Source organism: Podarcis cretensis, assembly GCF_951804945.1.
Source record: "Podarcis cretensis genome assembly, chromosome: 1".
In the NCBI taxonomy this organism is placed as follows: domain Eukaryota; kingdom Metazoa; phylum Chordata; class Lepidosauria; order Squamata; family Lacertidae; genus Podarcis; species Podarcis cretensis.
Genome location: NC_137170.1, coordinates 79,431,461 through 79,452,881, shown reverse-complemented (window position 1 = coordinate 79,452,881; position 21,421 = coordinate 79,431,461). Strand labels below are relative to the sequence as shown.

Genomic DNA, 21,421 nt, shown 5'->3' with positions numbered 1-21,421 from the left:
TAGGCAAAGACATTACCTTGTGTATCTCACCAGGTTCCAGTCCTTTTTGCTAATTAAATAAATGCCTATTTATGAGATTATTTTATTATTAAAATTTAATCTTTCTCCTCACCTAATTCCATAATTTTCACTAGTCTATAATTAAAGTAAAGCTAAGAAACCTGGGGTACGTATTTGCCCTCGTTCAAATTATACCCCCTGAATGTAAGCTAAGATACATGTTTTCCATACTGCAGTCTAAATCCTTTATTATTCTAATCCCTTGCTTGGGCTGCTGGCAATATAGAAATTGGTTTTCTGTGACTCTTAAATCTGCAGTAATGTGTTGGTGTGGTTTTGTTTTTGTGTTATTTTTTTTTAATATGATGCAAACTGATTTGAACTGATGAAAAAGCCCTGTAGAAATATTTTAATAAAAAAAATAACAATAAAGGGCAGGATTCACTAAGGAGCCCCATTAGCTGAAGCCGTACATAAGAGCTTTCACTTGCACAACAGGGCTTTCCTCCTCTCCTCTCCTCATACCCCTGAAATTGGCTCTAGTGGGGTCCAGAGAACCTTTAGAACATCTCCCTGGAGGAGGACAAGGGGGATCATTCCATCTGGAAAGCTTGCAAAGTGGAATCCCACCCATAGTAACTAAAGCTGCAATCCTATACTAACTTGTCTGACAGTAAGCCCCCTTGAATTCACTGGACAATGTACAAGATTACACTGTAAGCTTCGGCAACTGTTCTTAAAAGATCTGAGCTACCTAGCAGCTTGGGGTTCACTTAGCTCACATAGGAGCTTAGCAGACTTGCAACATGCTTTTCAAGCCCAGCTCTTGGGAGTTCTTACCTTCATGGCCACATGGATGAGGATCTGCTTTCCAAGCTGGAGTGAGAGGGAAAGCAGCCTTAACCATTAAGTGTCTTGCATTCAAAGTGGGTGTGTTATTATTAGCAGGTCTTCCTATAATTGTGATACAAATTTTGAGAAACTAGGCATGGTGAATCGTCTACCAGCCTCTTAGTGACAGGCACTGAATCTAAAGCCAGGTAATCTTCACTAGCTTTTACTCTGTAAAAGTTGTGCATGAATGAAATAAAGAAGATAGGAAAATTAAAAAACTCCACAAGAGCAGAAAACTATGGACAGTTGTCATGGGGGACAGACTGATCAAGTCTCATTCCCTGATTAATGGAATGCCTAGCCAAAAATATACGGCCTCGGTCCAGTATATCTGAAGGAGCGTCTCCTCCCCCATCGTTCTGCCCGGACACTGAGGTCCAGCACCGAGGGCCTTCTGGCGGTTCCCTCACTGCGAGAGGCCAAGTTACAGGGAACCAGGCAGAGGGCCTTCTCGGTAGTGGCGCCCGCCCTGTGGAATGCCCTCCCATCAGATGTCAAAGCGATAAACAACTACCTGACATTCAGAAGACATCTGAAGGCAGCCCTGTTCAAGGAAGTTTTTAATATGTGACATTTTAGTGTATTTTTCATCTTTGTTGGAAGCCGCCCAGAGTGGCTGAGGAAACCCAGCCAGATGGGCGGGGTACAAATAATAAATAATAATAATAATAATAATAATAATAATAATAATAATAATTATTATTATTATTATTATTATTATTATTATTTTGGAGGGTGGAACTCTAGAACCATATTCAACAGTTCTTTTCTTGCTTGGTGGTGAGTCTTACTGACCATGATGGGGTTTACTTCTGAGTAAATATGTATAAGGTTGCACTGCTAGGAGAGTCTCCTGCAGCCTCAGTCACCTTCATACTGTCAGTATTGTCCAGGAAAGATACAGAAATTTTGATGTGTGCAGTTAAAGTAGGGGTTTTTTAATAGACTTTTTGCAGTTACAAAAGTGATGGGAAAATGCACTCCATCGTGTGGAATAAACAAATGAATAACAGGAAGATACCGGTATATAACTATTGTGCAAGCAAATTAGGATGAATGTTCATTGTCCCCACAAACAAATCAAAACAAATGCTGAATAAAGACCAGGCATCGTCTAACCTCCACATAAGCTTTGTGTAAGCAAATCAGGACAAATGCTCAATAAACAAGTCATCTGGAGGAGCCCCTTGTGAGCCAGAAATGGGATCTTTTAGAGTACAAGCAGTGTTTCTCAGGTTTTTCTTTCTTAAATGCTGCAGCCCTACACTCTGTGGTATTCTGCATTAGAGCGCATATATCCCTCCCCTACTTTGCATGTGGTTATTTTTAGCCTTATAGTACAACCCAGAAGAACAGAAGAACCCAATTTTCATCAGAGGGGTCTTGTGAGATTTCCACTCTAGCCAACCTGCATTGTTGTGTAAAAAAGATTTGTCATGCCACAGGGAGAGCTGTTCAAGAAAAGCAAGCCCAAAGTCCCCTTGGCAAATGGTGTGTGTGTGTGTGTACTTGTGCAGTTCTTTGGATCTTGATTTAAGTACTTGAATTTAACCAGGTTGATCAGGATTTAACTGGTTGAATCCAGCCACTCTTGCTTAACTGTTTTGCTTAGCAAACCATTCCTGTAACATCAATTCCTCCCAGTAGGAATTGCTGAGCAAAAACATTCTTGTGTGTTCCTTCTCCCATTCTGTTGTCCTAATGTCCTACTCTTTCCCTCCCTCAACCCTCCTGCTGTCAAGTTATGATTCAAATACCTCTCCTACTTATATTGGTACTGAGCATTGGGGGTTTTATAATTTATTTTTATGGTTATGTGCAGCACAGGGCTATGTACAAAAAACATAACACAAACAACAGTACAAATATAACACAAAAAATAAATATTAACAACTCAGTAAAGCACTTACTCAAATATTTCTGTTGATGGTTAAGCATCCCATTATCAGCCTACAAAATAATAGATAAATAAAAATGCTTTTAATTGATGGTTGAAGACCAACGATGAGGGTTACAGACATGCCTCTGGGGGAGATCATTCCAGGGTGAGGGCCCCACCATGCAGACCTCCCCTCTCCTGGACCAATCTTAAGCATCAACTGTTTCATGGCTTTTGTTTGGGGCAATGTGACTGGCACTGTGTGTATCTAAGGTTCTACATGGACTACAGTTTTTCTGAGAAGTGCAAGTGACATGCTAAAAATTATTTATTTCCCACTGTATTTTTTCTTTCCCATTATATTATTTATATTTTTCTCACTTTCCTATTCTTTAGGCTGCTTATAGTCAAGGAACCAGTCTAAATCATTTTACTGGTGGCCTTTGAAATCATGGTAACGTGCTTGACTGCCTGTGCAATAAAAATGAGAATGCTGTTAATAACGTATTGCTAGCAGTGTTTTATCAATGCAATAAATGTAAAGGGGAAGGGAAGAAACCAAAGAGCCCATCCGTGTAAGTTATAACTGGGCTTAAGGATCAAGCAAACATTAAAATTTGGGGAAACGTGGGATTCCTAACTTTGTTTATCCCGTGTAACATTATTGTGAGAACAATGTGTTTAAGTGGGGGGAGGATTACAGAGTGGGAAAACAGCAAGCTTGAGATAATACTCAGGTAGATGGACTGACATAATAGAAGTCACTTTCACCTATTTATGTGGTTATCACACTTTCTGTAGTAACAGGGCCTTGAAGAGGCAGTTTATACCTTGAAACCAGAAGTGAGCCCAGTGTTAGAGGTGGTGTTTGCCTTAAATGTCCCAAATTCCTGCCCACCATACCTCCTCCATTAGAGCTCTCCTGTCCACAGTCTCCATAATCTCAGCAGCCTGCGTTGTACAGTCACTGGTCCTCTTAGCCTGGGTTGGCGCTCTGACCAGCAGTGAGTCTCTAAGGTCTTACGCAGGTATCTTTCACAGCCCTGTTGCCTCAGATCCTTTGACGTGAAAAATGCCTGTAGTGAAAGGGATGCCTTACAAGTGAGCAATGATGCCCCTCTCTTTGTAGGGTTGGGACCACACATATCCCAAGATGATGTCTAGCTTGGCCCTTACGCTGCCAATCAATTGCCGTAAAAACTAAGCCTTATTTCCTTTCCTTTCCTTTCTGCAGAGCAGAGGAAGAAGTATTCCAATTCTAACGTCATTATGCATGAGACGTCACAGTACCATGTACAGGTGAGTCAAGGAAACTCATATGAATGAGCAATAAATTGCATACAATTAGAAATGATACTGATATTGCACCATTTATAGGAGGACATTGATCCTTCTAGTTACATTTTTATAATCATGCTTCCTGGGTCATATGCTAGAAGATTTATTACAAACAATTAGTAGAAGCCCAACGCATCATATGCTGGAGTTACTGGAAGTTGGTAATAACTCTTGATCTTTGCCCTGCTTTCCCTTCGCTCAGGTGCTGGGGGAAATGTTCACTGGTTTCCTGTTCCCAGTGGCCTTGCAGAGATTATCTAGATCAGTGTTGGGTAATTTTAGGCTCTGTACTTAATAGCCTTACAGGGAGGCCCTTCTTTAAATGGTGATGTGCATGACTTCACTTACAAAATGTGATGGGGGCCACACAAACAACACATACATGGGCAGGGGTGCCAACTTGAATAAACTATTGGGGGGGGGCAAGTAATTGATCACAGAATGGGGCACATCATTTGAATGGCAATGACCATCAACTTGGGGGGATGCTACCCCCTCAAATATTTTATTGGGGGGCAAAGGGACCTGGGCCCCTAGAAGTTGGCTCCTATACATGGGCATGTGCTTTACCAGTCTTTGCTGTTACATCTGCTTCAGCCCAAGCTGCACAAATCCTGGGAAAATGGCTTCCATGTGGCTAAGGAAAGGTGCAAAGGCCTCTTCAGCTTAGGATCATTATTGATTTTAGTGCAATGCATAATGCAACTGTTCCCTTTTGATTTAAGGATTCATTTCTCTTTCCTCCAGAACACTTTTTTAGCAAAGGATACTGCACCCTCCAGAAAGCTAACACCTTGGACAAGGATATTTATGTCATTTGTATCCAGCTTCTCTCAGGGGAACTTTACCAAGGGTTCATCTCATGACATGTTATCCTCATAACAGTCTGGGGCAGGTTATGCTGAGAAAGGGTGACTGACCCAAGTCACTGAGCAAATTTAATGGGTGAATTGAATTGAGCCACTGCGGTCTCCCCAGGCCAGTTCCACCCCACCCCACTGACTCTGTTATGACCTATATTGACAAATCATAATCAATGTTAAAGTCAAGGAGTGCTGCATGACAATGAGTTCTTATATACAGTGGTGCCCCACAAGACGAATGCCTCGCAAGACGGAAAACCCGCTAGACGAAAGGGTTTTCCGTTTTGGAGGCACTTCGCAAAACGAATTTCCCTATGGGCTTGCTTCGCAAGATGAAAATGTCTTGTGAGTTCCTGTGGGGTTCCCCCCCCTTTTTTCTAAGCCACTAAACCACTTATCAGCTGATCCGCTAAGCCGCTAAACAGCTGATCCGCTAAGCTGCTTAACAGCTGATCCGCTAAGCTGCTTATCAGCTGATCTGCTAAGCCGCTAAGCCGCTTATCAGCTGATCCGCTAAGCCGCTTATCAGCTGATCCGCTAAGCCGCTTATCAGCTGATCCGCTAAGCCGCTTATCAGCTGATCCGCTAAGCCGCTTAACAGCTGATCCGCTAAGCCCCTAAGCCGCTAATAGCGCTAAGCCGCTAATGGGCTTGCTTCACAAGACGAAAAAACCGCAAGACGAAGAGACTCGCGGAATGGATTCTTTTCGTCTTGCGAGGCACCACTGTATGTAATTTTCTTCCACATGTGGCTTAGTCTCAATGTAGGTCATTTAGTCCCTGGAGATGTGAATATCTGGGGTGTGTTGCCTTTGGGGAGGCAGAGGGAAAACAGGTTTCTCTCCCCCTCCAATCAAGGCCTGACATGCAAAAACTTGAAATTCTCTTGGAGGAAGGGAATTGGAAAGAAAACTGATAAAAGACAGTCTTTTTCAAAATGAGTGAAATGATGTTTAAGCAGTGTTTTAAAATAATATTGCTACACATGTATATACACTGCCACAAACCTTCTGGAGCCAAGACACTGTGGTAGTAATGTTAGTGGTAATAGTTATGCTGCTGTATTTGTCTGGATTAGAGTTTAAGCAGGACTTGGGAAAGCTCTGTAAAATATCCTGTGAATGTAAGAAGCTGAGCTGTATTGAATAAAATAATTGTTTTATCAAAGCCAGTTTTAGCTATCCTGACTGACAGCAGTAGCTCCCCCAAAGATCCTTTCCAGGGCTGCCCTTTGAGGGCCAATCTAGGTATGCCCTTATGTGCATCTTTACGTGTAATTTGCAGGTGTTTTAAAATGCAAATTGCATTAGTTGTATGTATTTATGGATCAAAACTAGGGTTGCCATACATCCAGAACTTCCTGGACATATCTGGAATACTGCAGTCGGAAGCAGCATCTGGGCAGAAATTGCTAGAATATCTGGGAAAATCTGGATGTATGGCAACCCATGTCGGCAGTGTCATTTTTGGTGATTTCCCTTTAAATAGCTCAAAAACTCAACAACAACGAAGTTCAACAACTTTTCCCGAAAAAAACGCAACAACTTTTCTGTCCTTTCCTCTTCTGCTGCGATTCTAAAGAAAATTCCTCTACTGACGCTCCTATTTGCTTTGCAGGAAATTCCCCACTGGAGCCATTGGTGGATAACAATTAGACCCAGGCAGCCAGTTGATGCTATTTTAAAGATGCATTTAACATCACTAGTTTGACCCTGAGACCCTTGTAACTGAAAATGCTGTGGATTAATTTAACAAATATGGCATAGACTAGCCTTCCCCAACCATATTCCCTCCATATGTTTTGGACTACACTACAAGCCCCATCAGTCCTGGCCACCATCAGGGCACTAGGCTGGGGAAGGCATGTTGTAGACTGTGCTCACAGGTTTGTGTGAACATGTGAATGAGAGGTAATGGGACTGCCAGTTGCTATCTCTTTCCTCTTTACACATTCATTCTACATGGATGAAAGCACAAACGCTTCACTTGTTTAGATTGCATGTTTAAATACTACTCTGTCCAAAACCGGCAAATAATGATCTGTTCCCACACATTTAAGAAAAGGGAGCAGATGGTGTAGCACCTAGGAAGACTGGAGCTGTATTTCCTTCCTTTTAAAGAAATCAAACACTGGACATGTTTTTTGCAAATAAGCAATAAAATCATTGCAGTCACTTCCACTGGAAAGTAGACTTTACTCTCTCCTGCAACTAGAATGCATTTTGATCTCTGTTAATTATGGTTGCTCAGCTGTAAGTTGTTCTTTCCCCTTGAACTTTAGTCAAAGCAACTGTGATAGCTGTCAAATTGGCAGTTTGTTCACACACATAGATATGCACCTGTATCTATCTATAGAGACAGATATTTACCAAACAGCATGTTTTTTAATCTTCCTTTCTGTGCAAGTTTGTTGTTAGATTTTTGGCTTTGTCAGTAAGCATAAAGGGTTATATCCTTGCATGACCAGGAGGAAGCCTGCATTATGCACCCTCAGAAAACCTCTCTAGGGAGTCAGGGGGACATGCCAAACATTGTGGGCTGTGTCTTATGTGGCATCACCATAAACTAGATGGAGGAATCTGGTTGCAGTGGAACACAAAATCTCTCCACTCAGTTCAGGATGATTCTGTACCACCATCCTATATGACACAGCCCACAATGCTTGGTACATTCATCTTACCTTTTGGAGAGGCTTTGGGGAAAGATCTGTTGTGCAAGTTTGCTTTCTGCACATGTTGGATACAACTCTAAAATAACAGTGATCATTATTTTGCTCTATTGGCTCTCATGAAGCTGCTGGTAGGTGGAAATGACAGCTCCATATGAGCATAGCAGTTGTACACAGACCACCGCCAACTGCAGCAACCCTAAGTGCCAATCTTACTCTAACAGTTCAAAGGTCAACTATATGTTACATCTTTTTAATGCACCAACCTGCAGTAAGACATCCTGATGTGCCCTATTCTATTGCAATGCCTCCTTGGGAAGGGGACCCAGTCTTTGGGGTTTTCAAAATGGTGTGTGTTTCAGGACTGAGGGAAGAAAGCAGTTCAGGATGTCAGCTTCCATTGTCAGAATGGGGTGGAGGGGAGGAAGATGTGAAACTGAGTTCTTGGAGAAGAGTTTGCCAAAATTTGAACACTGCTAATCTGGCAAGCTGTTTGCTTTGCGGTGGATACTGATGGCATGGATTAAGTATAATGTGAGAAAGGCGAATGTGCTCTCTTGCACTTGCTTCATGCTTCCCTCTGCTGGCTGATAAAACCACAGAGGGAAGTATTATGCGATTTTTACTGAGACCAGGAAGAACAGCTGTTCTAAATGGCAACAATGGCAAGCAAAGAGAGATTACACAGTGTTTTATGTGTGTATCCTTGCACTGCCCAGTGGCATTGCAGTGTTGCTTGCTCATGGCATTGTTATCAATACAAACCATACAAGAGCAGCCTGTGCATGCAGATCCTGAGGTCTAGAGATCATGTCATGCTGTAAAAGCTGAATGCTTTCTTAACCAGGACAACAGGTTTAGAGCTGAGCTGGAAATTACTGCAAGTACAATCATGCCTGGCTGGCTTTCTACCGCCTGGAGAAAGCTACATTCCTAGCACTGGCACAAACACACAACTATGCAGTGTGGAGAGATGGAACTAAGAATGGGTCAATGCACAACATTACATTGTTTAGTTGTGTGCCTAGTGCTGTTTTAAGTGTACACCTAAAAATGGGACATGCCAATGCAATCAACACATGTTTACAAGTATGTGCTTACAAGCAGGTACACGAGGAGGGAGCCGGCATTGGTCTGCAGGCCAGGTGTACTCTGTGGCAAGTCCAGTTTTGATGCCTTGTAATGTGATGTTTATATATGTACTGGAATCATCATCATCATTAGAAATTGTTTTGTTCACTGCTGTCAATCAAAGCAATCAAAGGAAGGTAGACCTGTAGGAAACATTTCTGTTCGTAACCACACTACAGAACCGGGGGTTGACCAGGCACTACTGTGCAGTTGTATGTGGAATGAGTAAAAATCCATGTTGCTATTAGCTGCATTTGTTATGCAAGCAGGTGAGACTCCAACATAGTGACTGCATGAATTTTCAGCTCACATGGATTAAAATGGCTTGTGACCTCCTGCTTAATTGGGATACTTTCCTTTCACCCCGCCCACCATTGTTTTCCCCCTTTACAGCATTTAGCCACCTTCATCATGGATAAGAGTGAGGCCATTGTAACAGTGGACGATGCCATCAGGAAACTCAAACAGCTGGCTTCCAAAGAGAAGATCTGGGCCCAAGAGATGCTGTTGCAAGTGAATGACAAATCCATCCGACTGCTGGACTGCGAATCTCAGGTAAGCAGTAATTCACCATTCATATAACAAAAGCTCCCATAGAGATATCAAAACTTTGAAAAGAAGGGGGTCCATGGCTTGGCTTTTGCCAAGCATGTAAACTGGGGGATGTCCCACAAGACTCTCTGGCTGCATACACACCGTACATTTAAAGCACCCTCCCTCCCCCACAAAAAAAATCTAGGGAACTGTAGTTTGCCCTTTACACAGCTGCAAGTTGCAGCACCCTTCAGAAACTGCAGTTCCTAGGATACTTTGGGGGGAGTCATGTACTTTAAATGCATTGCATGTACACCGTCTGCTAATTTTGCTGCCACAAATGAACATGGCTACACCTGTGGGAACAGCTTCTGTAGTGATCCTACTTCTGGCTGGGATTTGGTAGAGTATGTTACTCATGCACACAAGTTGTCTTTACAAACACAGAAGTGACAAGTCTTTAAGACATTGTATTTTGACATGATGCTCAAGATTGATAGCAAAGGGAGGAGGCAATACAATGAAGTTTTGCTGGCCTCCTTACAAAAACTTTGCCTCTCTTTCCTACCAGCTAAGAAACGCCCAGAAACTTCATATGTGCCAGCAACAATTTTGTCCAACTGCCTTCATGCAGCTGTAGCTACTAATGGATTTAAAATACACTGAGTGAATCAGATGCCATCGTCTTCATTGCCTTTTTTTCAGGAATGGTTATTACAATGAATAAATGCAGCTTGTAACTAAATGTGTCTGTCTGTCTGTCTGTCTGTCTCTCTCTCTCTCTCTCTCTCTCTCTCTGGTTTGCCTTTCAGGAAGAGCTAGAGGACTTCCTTCTGCCAACAGTCCAGCTCTGCCAAACTGTGCTGAATCAGATGCGGTACTCATCCATACTCCTGCTAGTGTGTCAAGACTCAGAGCAGCACAAGCCTGACATTCATTTCTTTAATTGCGATGAGGTGGAGGTAAACAAGGGTGGGGAGAGGAGGGGAGGAAAAAACAACATGGTATATTTTAGCAGCTTGGTGCTAGATGAGAAAATGTTGGTGTGCAAGCATGACTCCACTGTGACCGTGTTCCAGCTTTGCAGCCACACACAAGCAGGGACCTCCTGTTGTCAATATTAGCAGAGAAAAGCATTTCTTCTATCCACAGTGCTTAATGTGCAAGGGAAGGGATGTGCATACAGAAAACTCTTGATGGCAGGCAAGGACTGCAGTGCAAAGCTTTCGTGGGAGCGAATCTCACAAAATCTTTGCAATCACATATGGAACTGTGATTTCTAGTGTATTTGTAGCTGCGAAGCTAACACACACACACACACACACACACACACAGAGAGCATAGTACAATGAAACATTTTTTTAATGCAGCATTTGTTTATAAGACCTTGTTCCATTTGCATTCTTACATGCATTCTTAAATTTCTGCCATGAGCCATTTCTTCTCTTGAGACCAACCTGATCTTGTATTTTAGGCAGAGATGGTACACGAGGACATAGAAAGTGCACTTGCTGACCATAAGTTTGGAAAAAAGATACGGCCACAAACTCTCAAGTAAGTGGGTGCTGTGGACAGCCAGGCTCCAGCAAGTAAATTGGGAAGAAGCTTCGCTTGCCCTACTCTGCAGAAGTCACATGATCCACCCTTAATTTAATTTCCTGCTCCTTTTAAGTTATTAAAGTACTAGGTGTGTCCCTTGGAGGTGAACACATTAGGGTTAAAGGACAGTAAAATTAGGCACAGCCTTGTGAAATTTTGAGCAACAAGGGCAGAGAAACAAGTAATAATAATAATAATAATAATTAATTTTATTATTTATACCCCAGCCACTCTGGGTGGCTTACAGCATATATCTGGTGCGCTGCAAACTTCATCTGGCAGCACAAACTCTTGTTTGCCCAAGGGATTATTTTTGATACCCTAACTTCTAAGGAACATGAGTCATCTTGATGGGTTCCATTTACAGATACAATATCCTGACGATACTAGGATGTGCCCACATTCAATCCTATCATATACTGAAGCAATTCCCCTGTTGTCTTTGAACTTAATTTCATTGTTTCTTTCTTTCTTTCTTTTACTAAATGGGAATGGGAATTGTTGGGACTTTCATGAATGAATGAATTGCATAAATCTCATCTTGGCATGGTTAAGTTCACTCTCTGCTTTACTCATGTTTAAGCAGGGAGATGATGTGGGTAGCACAGGTATCATGCTTAATCCCCATGCCAACGCTACATCTTGCTGCGAGCCAATGGCAGTTGCCCAGGGAAGTACATAATGTACGCATCCCTCCTGTGTGGTCTCCCTGTTTAAACATTACCCAAGCAGTGTGGGATGCAACCCCCACAGAAGTGGCAATCCACACCATTTAAACCAATATAAAAACTAGACCATGTACTGTACAATATTGTCATGGCTGCTGGCCTGCCATTTCCTTTTTAGGTGGATTAGGAAACAATTTATTGATAGTTGGGAGTCTCCCAGTTTGGTTTCTAAGATGTTACTTTAAGGAAGTTGACAGAAGGAAAGTTTCCCATCCACCCTTCCCACTGCAGCCATCTGCATCCCTTCCCCCGAAAAGCCTTACTGAATGTCAGGGGTGGGGGCTTCCTTAGCGATGTGGGAAGTGGGGAACTTATGCAGGAAGGGGAAAGTCACCCAGAATCATCCTTGGATTTTAAGTTAGGAAGTTCACAGAGGGAATTGTCCCCATCTTCTCTTCCACCCAGAATCCCTTTCTGCCCCATCTCACATTGTTGAGGAAGGGTCCCCTGTCCCTTCGATGCAGCCAGAGTTGATATTCAGGGATCTGCCTAGTTAGTTTGCCTCCACTTATCCTCTGCTGGTGTAGTTGTAAATAAAGCAAAGACCCTGTGTTACATTTAGCTAAGGAAATTAAACCTGGTAGCTCCTCCCTTGCAACTTTTCACAGGTTAGGAGGGAGTGCATAAAAGTATTATTGGTTGTTGCCAACTGTTTACCCCGCACCAGTTTGGGCAGCAGGGATATCATAAATGACTACCCAGAACCTTGTAACTGTAGTCATAGACAGGGTGTCCTGGTAAAAGGAGTAATCCGTTGCTTCCTTTTCAGGGTAAACCAAGAGAAGATTAAACAGAGACAATCCATCCTCCCACCACCTCAAGGGCCAGCTCCAATTCCTTTCCAGTATGAAGCAAGAGGCTCACCAAAGAACAACCAGAATCGAGTGGCTCCTCCTTCACAGCATCATGAGCCAGGTATAGAAGGCAGTTGGTGACAAGTTCAGATTGATGACTAATGCAAGCATCTGCTTTGGGTTGTGACTCACCCAGAAAGTCTTATGTTGTCCTAACATGATTAGGCATGTGCTGTTTCCCAGTAGAACAGGAAAATCTCTATTCATCTTCATTGATTTCTCCATTTTAACCACTCAGGTAAAATAGCCCAATGCCAAGTATTTATTTCGCTGTAGTAATTAAAGCAAAGGATCCTTAAACTGAAAAGCATTTTTAATAGCTTGAATAATGCTTATTCATTGTACTAGGTGCTGTATGCATCCAGAGTATATTATAAATGAGACTGAATCCATCCCACCAAGGATGCATGCATTTCCAACAAAAGTTAATTGTACTGATTTTTCAATGCCAGCCTTTTTCTGTTGGCCCCCAGATGTTTTGTACTACAACTTCCATCCCCAGCCAGTGCTGGGGCTGATGGGAGTTGTAGTCAAAAACATCTGAAGGCTACCACGGTGGGGAAGGCGACATTATATGATAGCATTGTCAGGTCTCAACCTAGAGAACCATCATTTCTGTCTATCACCCCACAGCAATGATAAAGGATGCAGCCATGATTTCTTTCATCTTAGTCCCACTGTCCAGCCTCCTCTCCCCGCCTGCCCCCACTCCTGTACTGCAGCATGAGGGTCCTGCTTACTCCAGTGGGTAGGAAGGGAGAGCTGATGACTCTGGGCGGCTTACAGCACATAAAAATTGGGAAAACATTACACATAAAAAATGTCCCAATACAGGGTTGCCTTCAGGTGTCTTCTAAAAGTCAGATAGTTTTTTATTTCCTTGACATCTGATGGGAGGGCATTCCACAGGACGGGTGCCACTACCAAGAAGGCCCTCTGCCTGGTTCCCTGTAACCTCACTTCTCACAGTGAGGGAACTGCCAGAAGGCCCTCGGAGCTGGACTTCAGTGTCCGGGCTGAATGATGGGGGTGGAGGTGCTCCTTCAGGCATGCTCCATCAAGGACACTTCAAGAGGAAACAATATGTTTCTACTAGCCTGCTGTTTTCCTACAGACTTAAGCACAATTTGATGGCATACAGCTTTTCTCAACATGAGATTGTTAGGAAAGTCTGGAGAATTTCTACTACAGAATACCAGAAGGACCTGAACAGAGGTGGCACCTTTCTTTTGTGAACAAAGACACTATGTGTTTTAATAGCTGCATGACAGGCAGCAAAACAAAACACACTTTAACCCAGGGGTCAACAAACTTTTTCAGCAGGAGGCACTGTCCCTCAGACCTTGTGGGGGGCTGGACTATATTTTGAAAAGGGGGAAAAAAAAAAGAACGAATTTCTGTGCCCCACAAATAACCCAGAGATGCATTTTAAACAAAATGACACATTATACTTGGGTAAAAACACGCTGATTCCCAGACCATCCGTGGGCTGGATTTAGAAGGCGATTGGGCCGGATCTGGCCCCTGGGCCTTAGTTTGCCTACCCATGCTTTAACCCATCATGAAGAGTTATAGCCAGAGGGGAAGCATTACCTGTTGACATGCAGCTAGTCAGACTGAAGTTAAAAGAATTAAGCCATTCACTGAAGTGAAGGCATGTGTGCTGTATTTATTGTGTACTGCATTAATTCACCTTTGAAAACTTGTTCAGACTGAAAGTCTCAAGCTGCCTTGAACATACTGTATATTGGACCAAAAACATCTTTCCCCTAGAAATATTTTAAGTGGTTAAATCTGCTGGTCTCTGATCCTGAGAAATATTGTGCTATTTTAAAATCTAGTTTTGCATAATGGAAATAATGTAGGCCTGTAATGGGAGATGGGTGTTTTGATGATGTTCATATAAGTAGCAAATGTCTTTGCTGTGCCATCAATCAGACGGGTACAGAAACCTATCAGCCTGTGGAATCAGCTAGTTTCCCAGGTGATGTGTACCTGTGTGTTCCAGAATGACTTGAGCTATGAGTGTAGCTTATTGGCTGTCTACTCAGAAGCGAAAAAGAGCTCAGCAGAAGTTGCAAAGAGTTAAAAAAAAACACAACACTCCTCATACTGGCACCCCCCAACTGAGAATTGATGCTCATTGTCTTTTTGAAAAAACTAAAAATACATTGTAAGATTGATGATGTTTCCTAGTTAGTCCTCGCCCTCCGAATATCAGTTTTCACAGCACATTTTGTCAATGTTTTCATATCATACTTACTGATACTAAAACGATTTTTGCTTTCTGCACTCTGAAAAGATGGAGTTGGACATGTACAGTGGAGTGCAGTAATCCTCTGAATGAAAAGTGAGGGCTTGATGCGGCAGCTTCCTTGCTAAGGCATACTTAATACCTGCCTGAACGAGTCACTTAATTCCCTGACTTGGAGATGACATGGCATGTAGGCAGATGGGTAGTGGCTCGATGTCAGTCACTCCCATTTTCTGTATTCTGGCTCTTTTGCCCGAATCCTTGCTTCTTGCCACTGAAAAATTATCTAAACCCTTAAAGAATTTGTTTCCTTCTCAATCTTACAAATGCAAAGTCGGTGGGTGGAGGAGTGTCTACCAGAAACATTGCATACACTGCATTTTGAATTTCTGCAGGTTACTTTTACATTTGTCTCTTTGTTTATAGCTTGGGGTGCTTACGCACATTCCACCAACCACTTTGAAAAACAAATTGGATTCTGTAGAGGATTGTACAAGTTCCTACAGAGTTCCTCTTGAGTTCTATTTATGTCTGTATAAGACAGCAGTCAGCTAGAAATCCTAGCAGCCTGGGGCCGTTAGACAGTTCTGTATTTATTTTTGTCCTAATTTGTCTTAAACCTGCCCATCCATCATCATTTTGATCCTTTCTGTGCTACTAGAAGGATGTGAGTGATGAGCAGTACGTGTAGCCTCTCATGTGCTCATGGCTATTCTTCCGTATTGCATTTAAAGCACTAGGAGTCCACTTTAACAGCCATGGCTTCCTCCAAAGAATCTCAGCTACTGTAGTTTATTAAGGGTGCTGCAGGTTGTTAGGAAACTTTGACAGAGCTATAATTCCTGGAGTGTTTTGATAATCAATCCCTTTTCCCATGGCACTCTGGGAATTGTAGCTCAGGGCAGGGAATTTGGGTCTCCTAGCAACTCTCAGTACCACTAACAAAGTACAGTTCCCAGGATTCTTTGGGGGTAAGCTATGACTCTTTAAAATGGTATAATATTGATTTAAATACATAGTGCAGAAGGGGCCTAAATGCTTTGCAGTTAAGTCTAGGAAGTCATGGGAGGTCAACGGGACTTGGAAAGGGTTGGGACATGTCACTTTTTAAAACCTGGCCCTGCTTTTGTGCCCATAAGAGCAGCCTGGCACACTCTCTTTCTTCTCTTTGGCAATCACTCGTAGCCAAGTAAGATAGTCTTCCATAAACATGGTTTTAACAATGAGTCCGTAAGTGACTGTGGAGGCCAATTCTGGATCCACATGTCCTTCCACAGTAGGGACATTGGTTTCTGGGTGGGAGTTGATCACTGTGTGGATTTGCCAAGCGTGCCTTCCTCCTAGCACGTTTCTCCCTTGCGTCCTGAGTTCAAGTGTCTTCAAAGCCCATGACACCTTTGGTAAAGGCTGTTCTCCAACTGGAGCGCTCGCAGGCAAGTGTTTCCCAATTGTTGGTGTTTATACTACTTTTTTTTTAGATTTGCCCTGAGAGAGTCTTTGAACCTCTTTTGTTGACCTCCAGCATTACACTTTCCATTTTTAATTTTGGATTTGGCAGCTGATGGATTGTTTCTTTTTAAAATTTTGCTTAATATCTGTACATTAGACTCCCACTTAATTCACAAGAGCAGGTGCCATAACAAAAGTTGGCAGTCTTGGCCTCAAATATACTGGCGATGCAATTGAACCATTGCTTACAATCCCATGCTGCTCATGGCCTCTGCTTTTTATTTCTTTCCTGCCAGAGCTCCTTATTTATGGCAGAATGTGAATTTTGCATGCTGACACAAATTCGCTTCAGCATGAGAAGAACATTTCCTCCCAAGTTAATCCCTAACCTTGCCTATGGAAAATAGCTGAGTTTCCACCCCATTTTTAAAGTTATTAATTTGAAGGACATATGGGGTGGGCAGGATGAACTCTGCGAGTGTGAGCACCAGGATTCTGGACTGGATCAGGTGCACTGTATGCCACCATCTGTCCCTGGCACACTGACTCTTCTTGTTCAGGAATGCTGTTTTCAAAGCAACCAGATTCCACTTTGTGGCAAAGACGTCAGCAAGTATGTGAACAGGAGTGCTCTGATAGACATTGTTTAGTTGAGCTTTCAGAAAGACTCCTTCTGAGTGACTTCACACTGATGGGAGGGATGTCTCTAAGAATCTGTACCAAGATCTGTGCGTCTTAACTTGTTCATAAATTATCTGCAGTTAGAGGTGTGAATTGAAGTGGTCAGGTTTGCTGTTGGCACCAAGTTATTTACTGTAGGATGTTTAAAAGAAAAAGGAAGAGATAGCAAAAAAAGCTCTGAAAGGGTCTTTCCAAACTATGTGAATGGGCATTAAAAAGGAAAATGTGTTTCAATGTGGTAAGGAGGCATAAAGTGATTCACATTGGGGCAAATATACACTCCTGGGGTCTGAGCTCACTGGGGCTGGCCAGAGAAGGGATATTGAGGTTTTGGTGGGTATTCCAATGAAAAAGTCAGCCCAGTGTGTGGCTGCTGTGAAAAGGTGTGCTCCCTTTTGGGGATCAATAGGGGAGAAAAGAATTGCCAATACTGTATCATAATGTCTTTTTACAAAACCCTACTTAGATTGGTGTGTGCATCATTCCCCAGAATTCTGGGGTGTAAGCAAGATATTGTAGACCAGACCTAGAAAAGTTTCAGAAAAGGGATAACCAAAACGATTACGAGATTGCAGCAATCCCCCTAAGGATAAAGGTTTAATGGAGAATGCGGCTATCAAAGGCTGCTAGCCATGGTGTCTCTGTACAGCTTCCAGTGTTGGAGATAGCATGCCTCTGGAATCATGGGTTGGGAGAGTCCTGTTGCACTCAGTTTAGGCTCATAAGCTTCCCATGGGCATTTGGTTGGCCACAGTGGCAACAGAATATTAGACTAGATGAGTCTTTGGTCTGATCCAAGAGGGCTCTTATTTTTATGTTCTCATGTGGCTGAAAAAAGATATACATGAGCTGCTTGCGGGAACTGTGCACAAGAACAATCTCACTGCAGCTTTTAACAGACAGGTTCTTGGCAGTGAGGCCTTTGCACCTCATTTTGCAAAACTGAGTCCTGTATCAATAGAATAGATGGAGCTTTGCCAGATCCCACTAAATGAATTGTTTGACTCTTAACGTATGGTTGCTCTTTTGTGTCCAAGTCAACAAAATAAATCAGCAAGGTTTACAATACTGGCATATTGTGCCTTATCCTCCTGAGATATTTAATTAGCAATTTTCTCTCCACAATAATTCCCTCTGCTTCCCTTTATAAACAGTCATAACCTACCATATGTTACCAATAATATTAATGATTATTCATATCAAATGATGCTTTGCAGATTATCTTGGTAGAAGTCAATTTTAGAAAGCAGGTGTTTTGAATTTCTCTCCACTTTTGACCTCTCCTTTTTGATAACTAATTTTTTTTGTGTTTGACAGAATATGATCGACGAAGCTCCAGTTCTCAGGACTATGAAGAGTCCCGGGCAATTTTAGCACAGAAGATTGAAAAAGAAACGGTTAGCTGTGAATTTAAAAAAAACAACCACAAAAAACTTACGTGGGAGGATGAGAAAAGGGGATGAACAGGGTGGAGATGCATTTTCTAAGGACGAAACCAAATACAATGTTAATTCTGTGAACACAAGTCAAGTTCAGTTTTGTAATGTAAATAGGCTGCTCTGGCTCCACAGCTGCTAAGGACCATGAGGGTGGGAAGGAAAAGCTTGATGTTCTCTCTTGTTGTCAGGGTCCAAACAAAAAATTGCTTATTTGAACCTGAGATTTTCATTTCAAGGGAATATTCCAGTGTGCCAATGGTATGAAATGAGAGAATTAAACTCCCCCCAACCACATTAGTCCTGAGGCTGCTCAGGCCACCCCCACAGGTGCTCTTTATACACACGCACACACACACTCTGTGCACATTATCTGCATTCACAGAAATAGCATCTCGTCTGGTTTGGTCTTCAGTGGTGAGGGACAGAAGGGACAAGGAGAGAGGCATGCACAAGGCTCTGGCTCTCTTTCCATTTTTATTGTTTTTCATTTCTCTCTTTGCAGCAAATCCTAAACTGCACTCTAGATGATATTGAGCTGTTTGTTGCCAAGCTTCAGAAAGCTGCAGAAGCATTCAAACAGCTGAACCAAAGGAAGAAGGGAAAGAAGAACAAGAAGAAAGGTCCAGCAGGTATAAAGGGCCAGACTGCCAGCTTCAGGGCAGGGGTGGGAAACCTTGGTCTAGGAGGCTTAGTTTGGTCAGAATCAAGGATACACGCACACACATATATATATTAAAAAAGAATCAAGTATACACTTCCAGAGTTAATGCTAAATGCATTACTTTTGGTAAATGAGCCACCATAGACACTTAGTGGGCTGTAAAAATTTGTGTCCCGGGCTTTTTTAGCCTAATCCACCCATGTTCTATCTGAAATTAAGTGGTGTATTGGTTGCCAAGTGTGAAATATATTGGCATTATTTTCAGCTCTCCTACCCCACTATTAAGAGTGCTGAGAGCTGCTGGTAGACTCCCATTCCCTTCACAGAACTACAATTCCCAGAATTTCCTGAGAAGAGGGGTTAACTGTTAAATTGCTCTGGGAACTGCAGTTCTGTGAAAGGCATAGGAGTCTCCCAGCAACTCCTTGCTAATGTTATCTTTTCTAAAAACCACGTGGTTTTAACTTCCTCTCCTTTGTTTCTTTGTATTCACTGTTGTTGTTGTTTTGCTTTAAAGAGGGAGTTCTGACCCTGAGGGCAAAGCCCCCAAATGAGGCTGAGTTCGTTGACTGCTTCCAGAAAACAAAGTTGGCACTAAATCTCCTGGTAAGAACCAAAAGGCACAATATAATTTGTCTCTACACTAGACAGGCAATGGTTATACTTCATGCCATCATCTTATACAAGGAAGGGTTATGCTTTTATATACAAAGAACACAGTTGCTCCATATCAGGACAATATCAAGGCTGTGTACTTAGCTCTGCTTGAGAAAAAGAAAGATGAGAAAGCAGAAGGCAATACAACTTTCCTCCTGCACCAAAGCCACTCTTCTGTTACTCTTTAGCCAAAGGCCATAACAAATCTGAACAACACGTGACCTGGCCCACTATTAACTTCTGCAAGTATCACACTATGGAGGAGAATGCTGTTGGGGCACGCATTGCTTGATTGTCTGTGCAAGTCCTTAACAAGCCATTATCTGTGTGTCATATACGTAATAAATATCTTCTGCTAATCCCCATGTAGCTGGGTGGAAGAAGCATCAGTGCCATGAATAGGCTTGCCATACATCAGGAAAATTCCTGACATGCCCTGGTTTTCGGGTGTAAAAATGGCTTCCGGGGGGTGGGGGGGAGCAGCTCAACAATTTTGGAGTCTTCCTTAGAAAAGCTCAATTTTACTTTTTTGAAATGTGGCAACCCTAACCATGAACAGTTTCCGAACTGCCCATATATTTTCACATGCTCAGTTCCCCCTATATCAGTCACAGTAGAAATAGTTAACGGGCAAGATATCAGTAAAGCAGAATACTGTCATGTATTGAGGAGCCACTGTTTCTACTTCAACAAAGAGAGGCGTTGTTTGCCACTAAAGCAAATTCCCAGCAATGTAAATAAAAGGGGCCTTCATCTGAACTGCTGCTGGCTGCATTTGACATCCTCCTAAATCCCTTTCATTGTTTCCCTTTTCAACGCAGCCCATTTTAAATACAAATATTTGAGGTTTTGTTTTTTAAAATAGATTTATTAAGATTTTCTATAGAAAAACAAACATACATAAAAAAGAGTACATAGAAAAACCAATAAAAGACATAAATAAAACAATAAAAGAACAAAGGAAAAGAATCCGCTTTTAACTTACTATCTTTATAGCCTTCTTTCCTGACTTCCTCACATCTCCCTTTTCTCCCTTTACACTATCAAATTCAGCAGTTCCTTGCCCTCTTTCAAATCTTATTTAATATTATACATTTCACCGTATTATGTCTTCGTTTTCCCTTTCCTTTTAAATCCATTTATCACATATTCTTTATAGCTTAATCCCTTACATCGTTTATTCAGCTTTGACATAATATTACTCTGGTCTTACCCTTTTTTTTCTTGAAACATTTTTGCATATTTCTTTTTACTATATCACTGATGCCATGTTATCTCCACATCCAACATCATTTTAACATTCAAACATTTTACAATGTTTTTGGAGGTAATCTTTAAACTTCTTCCAGTCCTCCTCCACCGACTCTTCTCCCAGGTCACGGATTCTGCCAGTCATTTCTGCCAATTCCATATAGTCTATCACTTGCATCTGCCATTCTTCCAAGGTGGGTAAATCTTGTGTCTTCCAATGTTTTGCGATAAGTATTCTTGCTGCAGTTGTTACATACATAAAGAGTGTTTTGTCTTTCTTTGGCACCGATTGGCCAACAATGCCCAAAAGGAAGGCCTCTGGTTTCTTAGGGAAGGTATATTTAAATACCTTTTTTAGTTCATTATATATCATTTCCCAGAAAGCCTTAACCCTTGGGCATGTCCACCAAAGGTGAAAGAATGTTCCCTCAGTTTCTTTACATTTCCAACATTTGTTGTCAGGCAAATGATAAATTTTTGCTAGCTTGACTGGGGTCATGTACCACCTATAGATCATTTTCATAATGTTCTCTCTTAAGGC

At 42.1% G+C, this 21,421-nt stretch overlaps 1 protein-coding gene across 2 annotated transcripts in view; it reads left to right on the top strand.

Moving 5' to 3' along the window:
- EPS8L2 (EPS8 signaling adaptor L2) overlaps positions 1-21,421 on the top strand; it is a 99,088-nt gene that overhangs the window by 58,578 nt on the left and 19,089 nt on the right. For both annotated transcript variants that reach the window (XM_079970901.1, XM_079970902.1), the window contains exons 4-11: positions 4,008-4,072; positions 9,167-9,328; positions 10,120-10,269; positions 10,782-10,861; positions 12,404-12,549; positions 18,190-18,269; positions 18,814-18,940; positions 19,490-19,578. In XM_079970901.1, the coding sequence (XP_079827027.1) occupies positions 4,008-4,072; positions 9,167-9,328; positions 10,120-10,269; positions 10,782-10,861; positions 12,404-12,549; positions 18,190-18,269; positions 18,814-18,940; positions 19,490-19,578 (899 nt within the window). The remainder of the gene's footprint in view (positions 1-4,007; positions 4,073-9,166; positions 9,329-10,119; positions 10,270-10,781; positions 10,862-12,403; positions 12,550-18,189; positions 18,270-18,813; positions 18,941-19,489; positions 19,579-21,421) is intronic.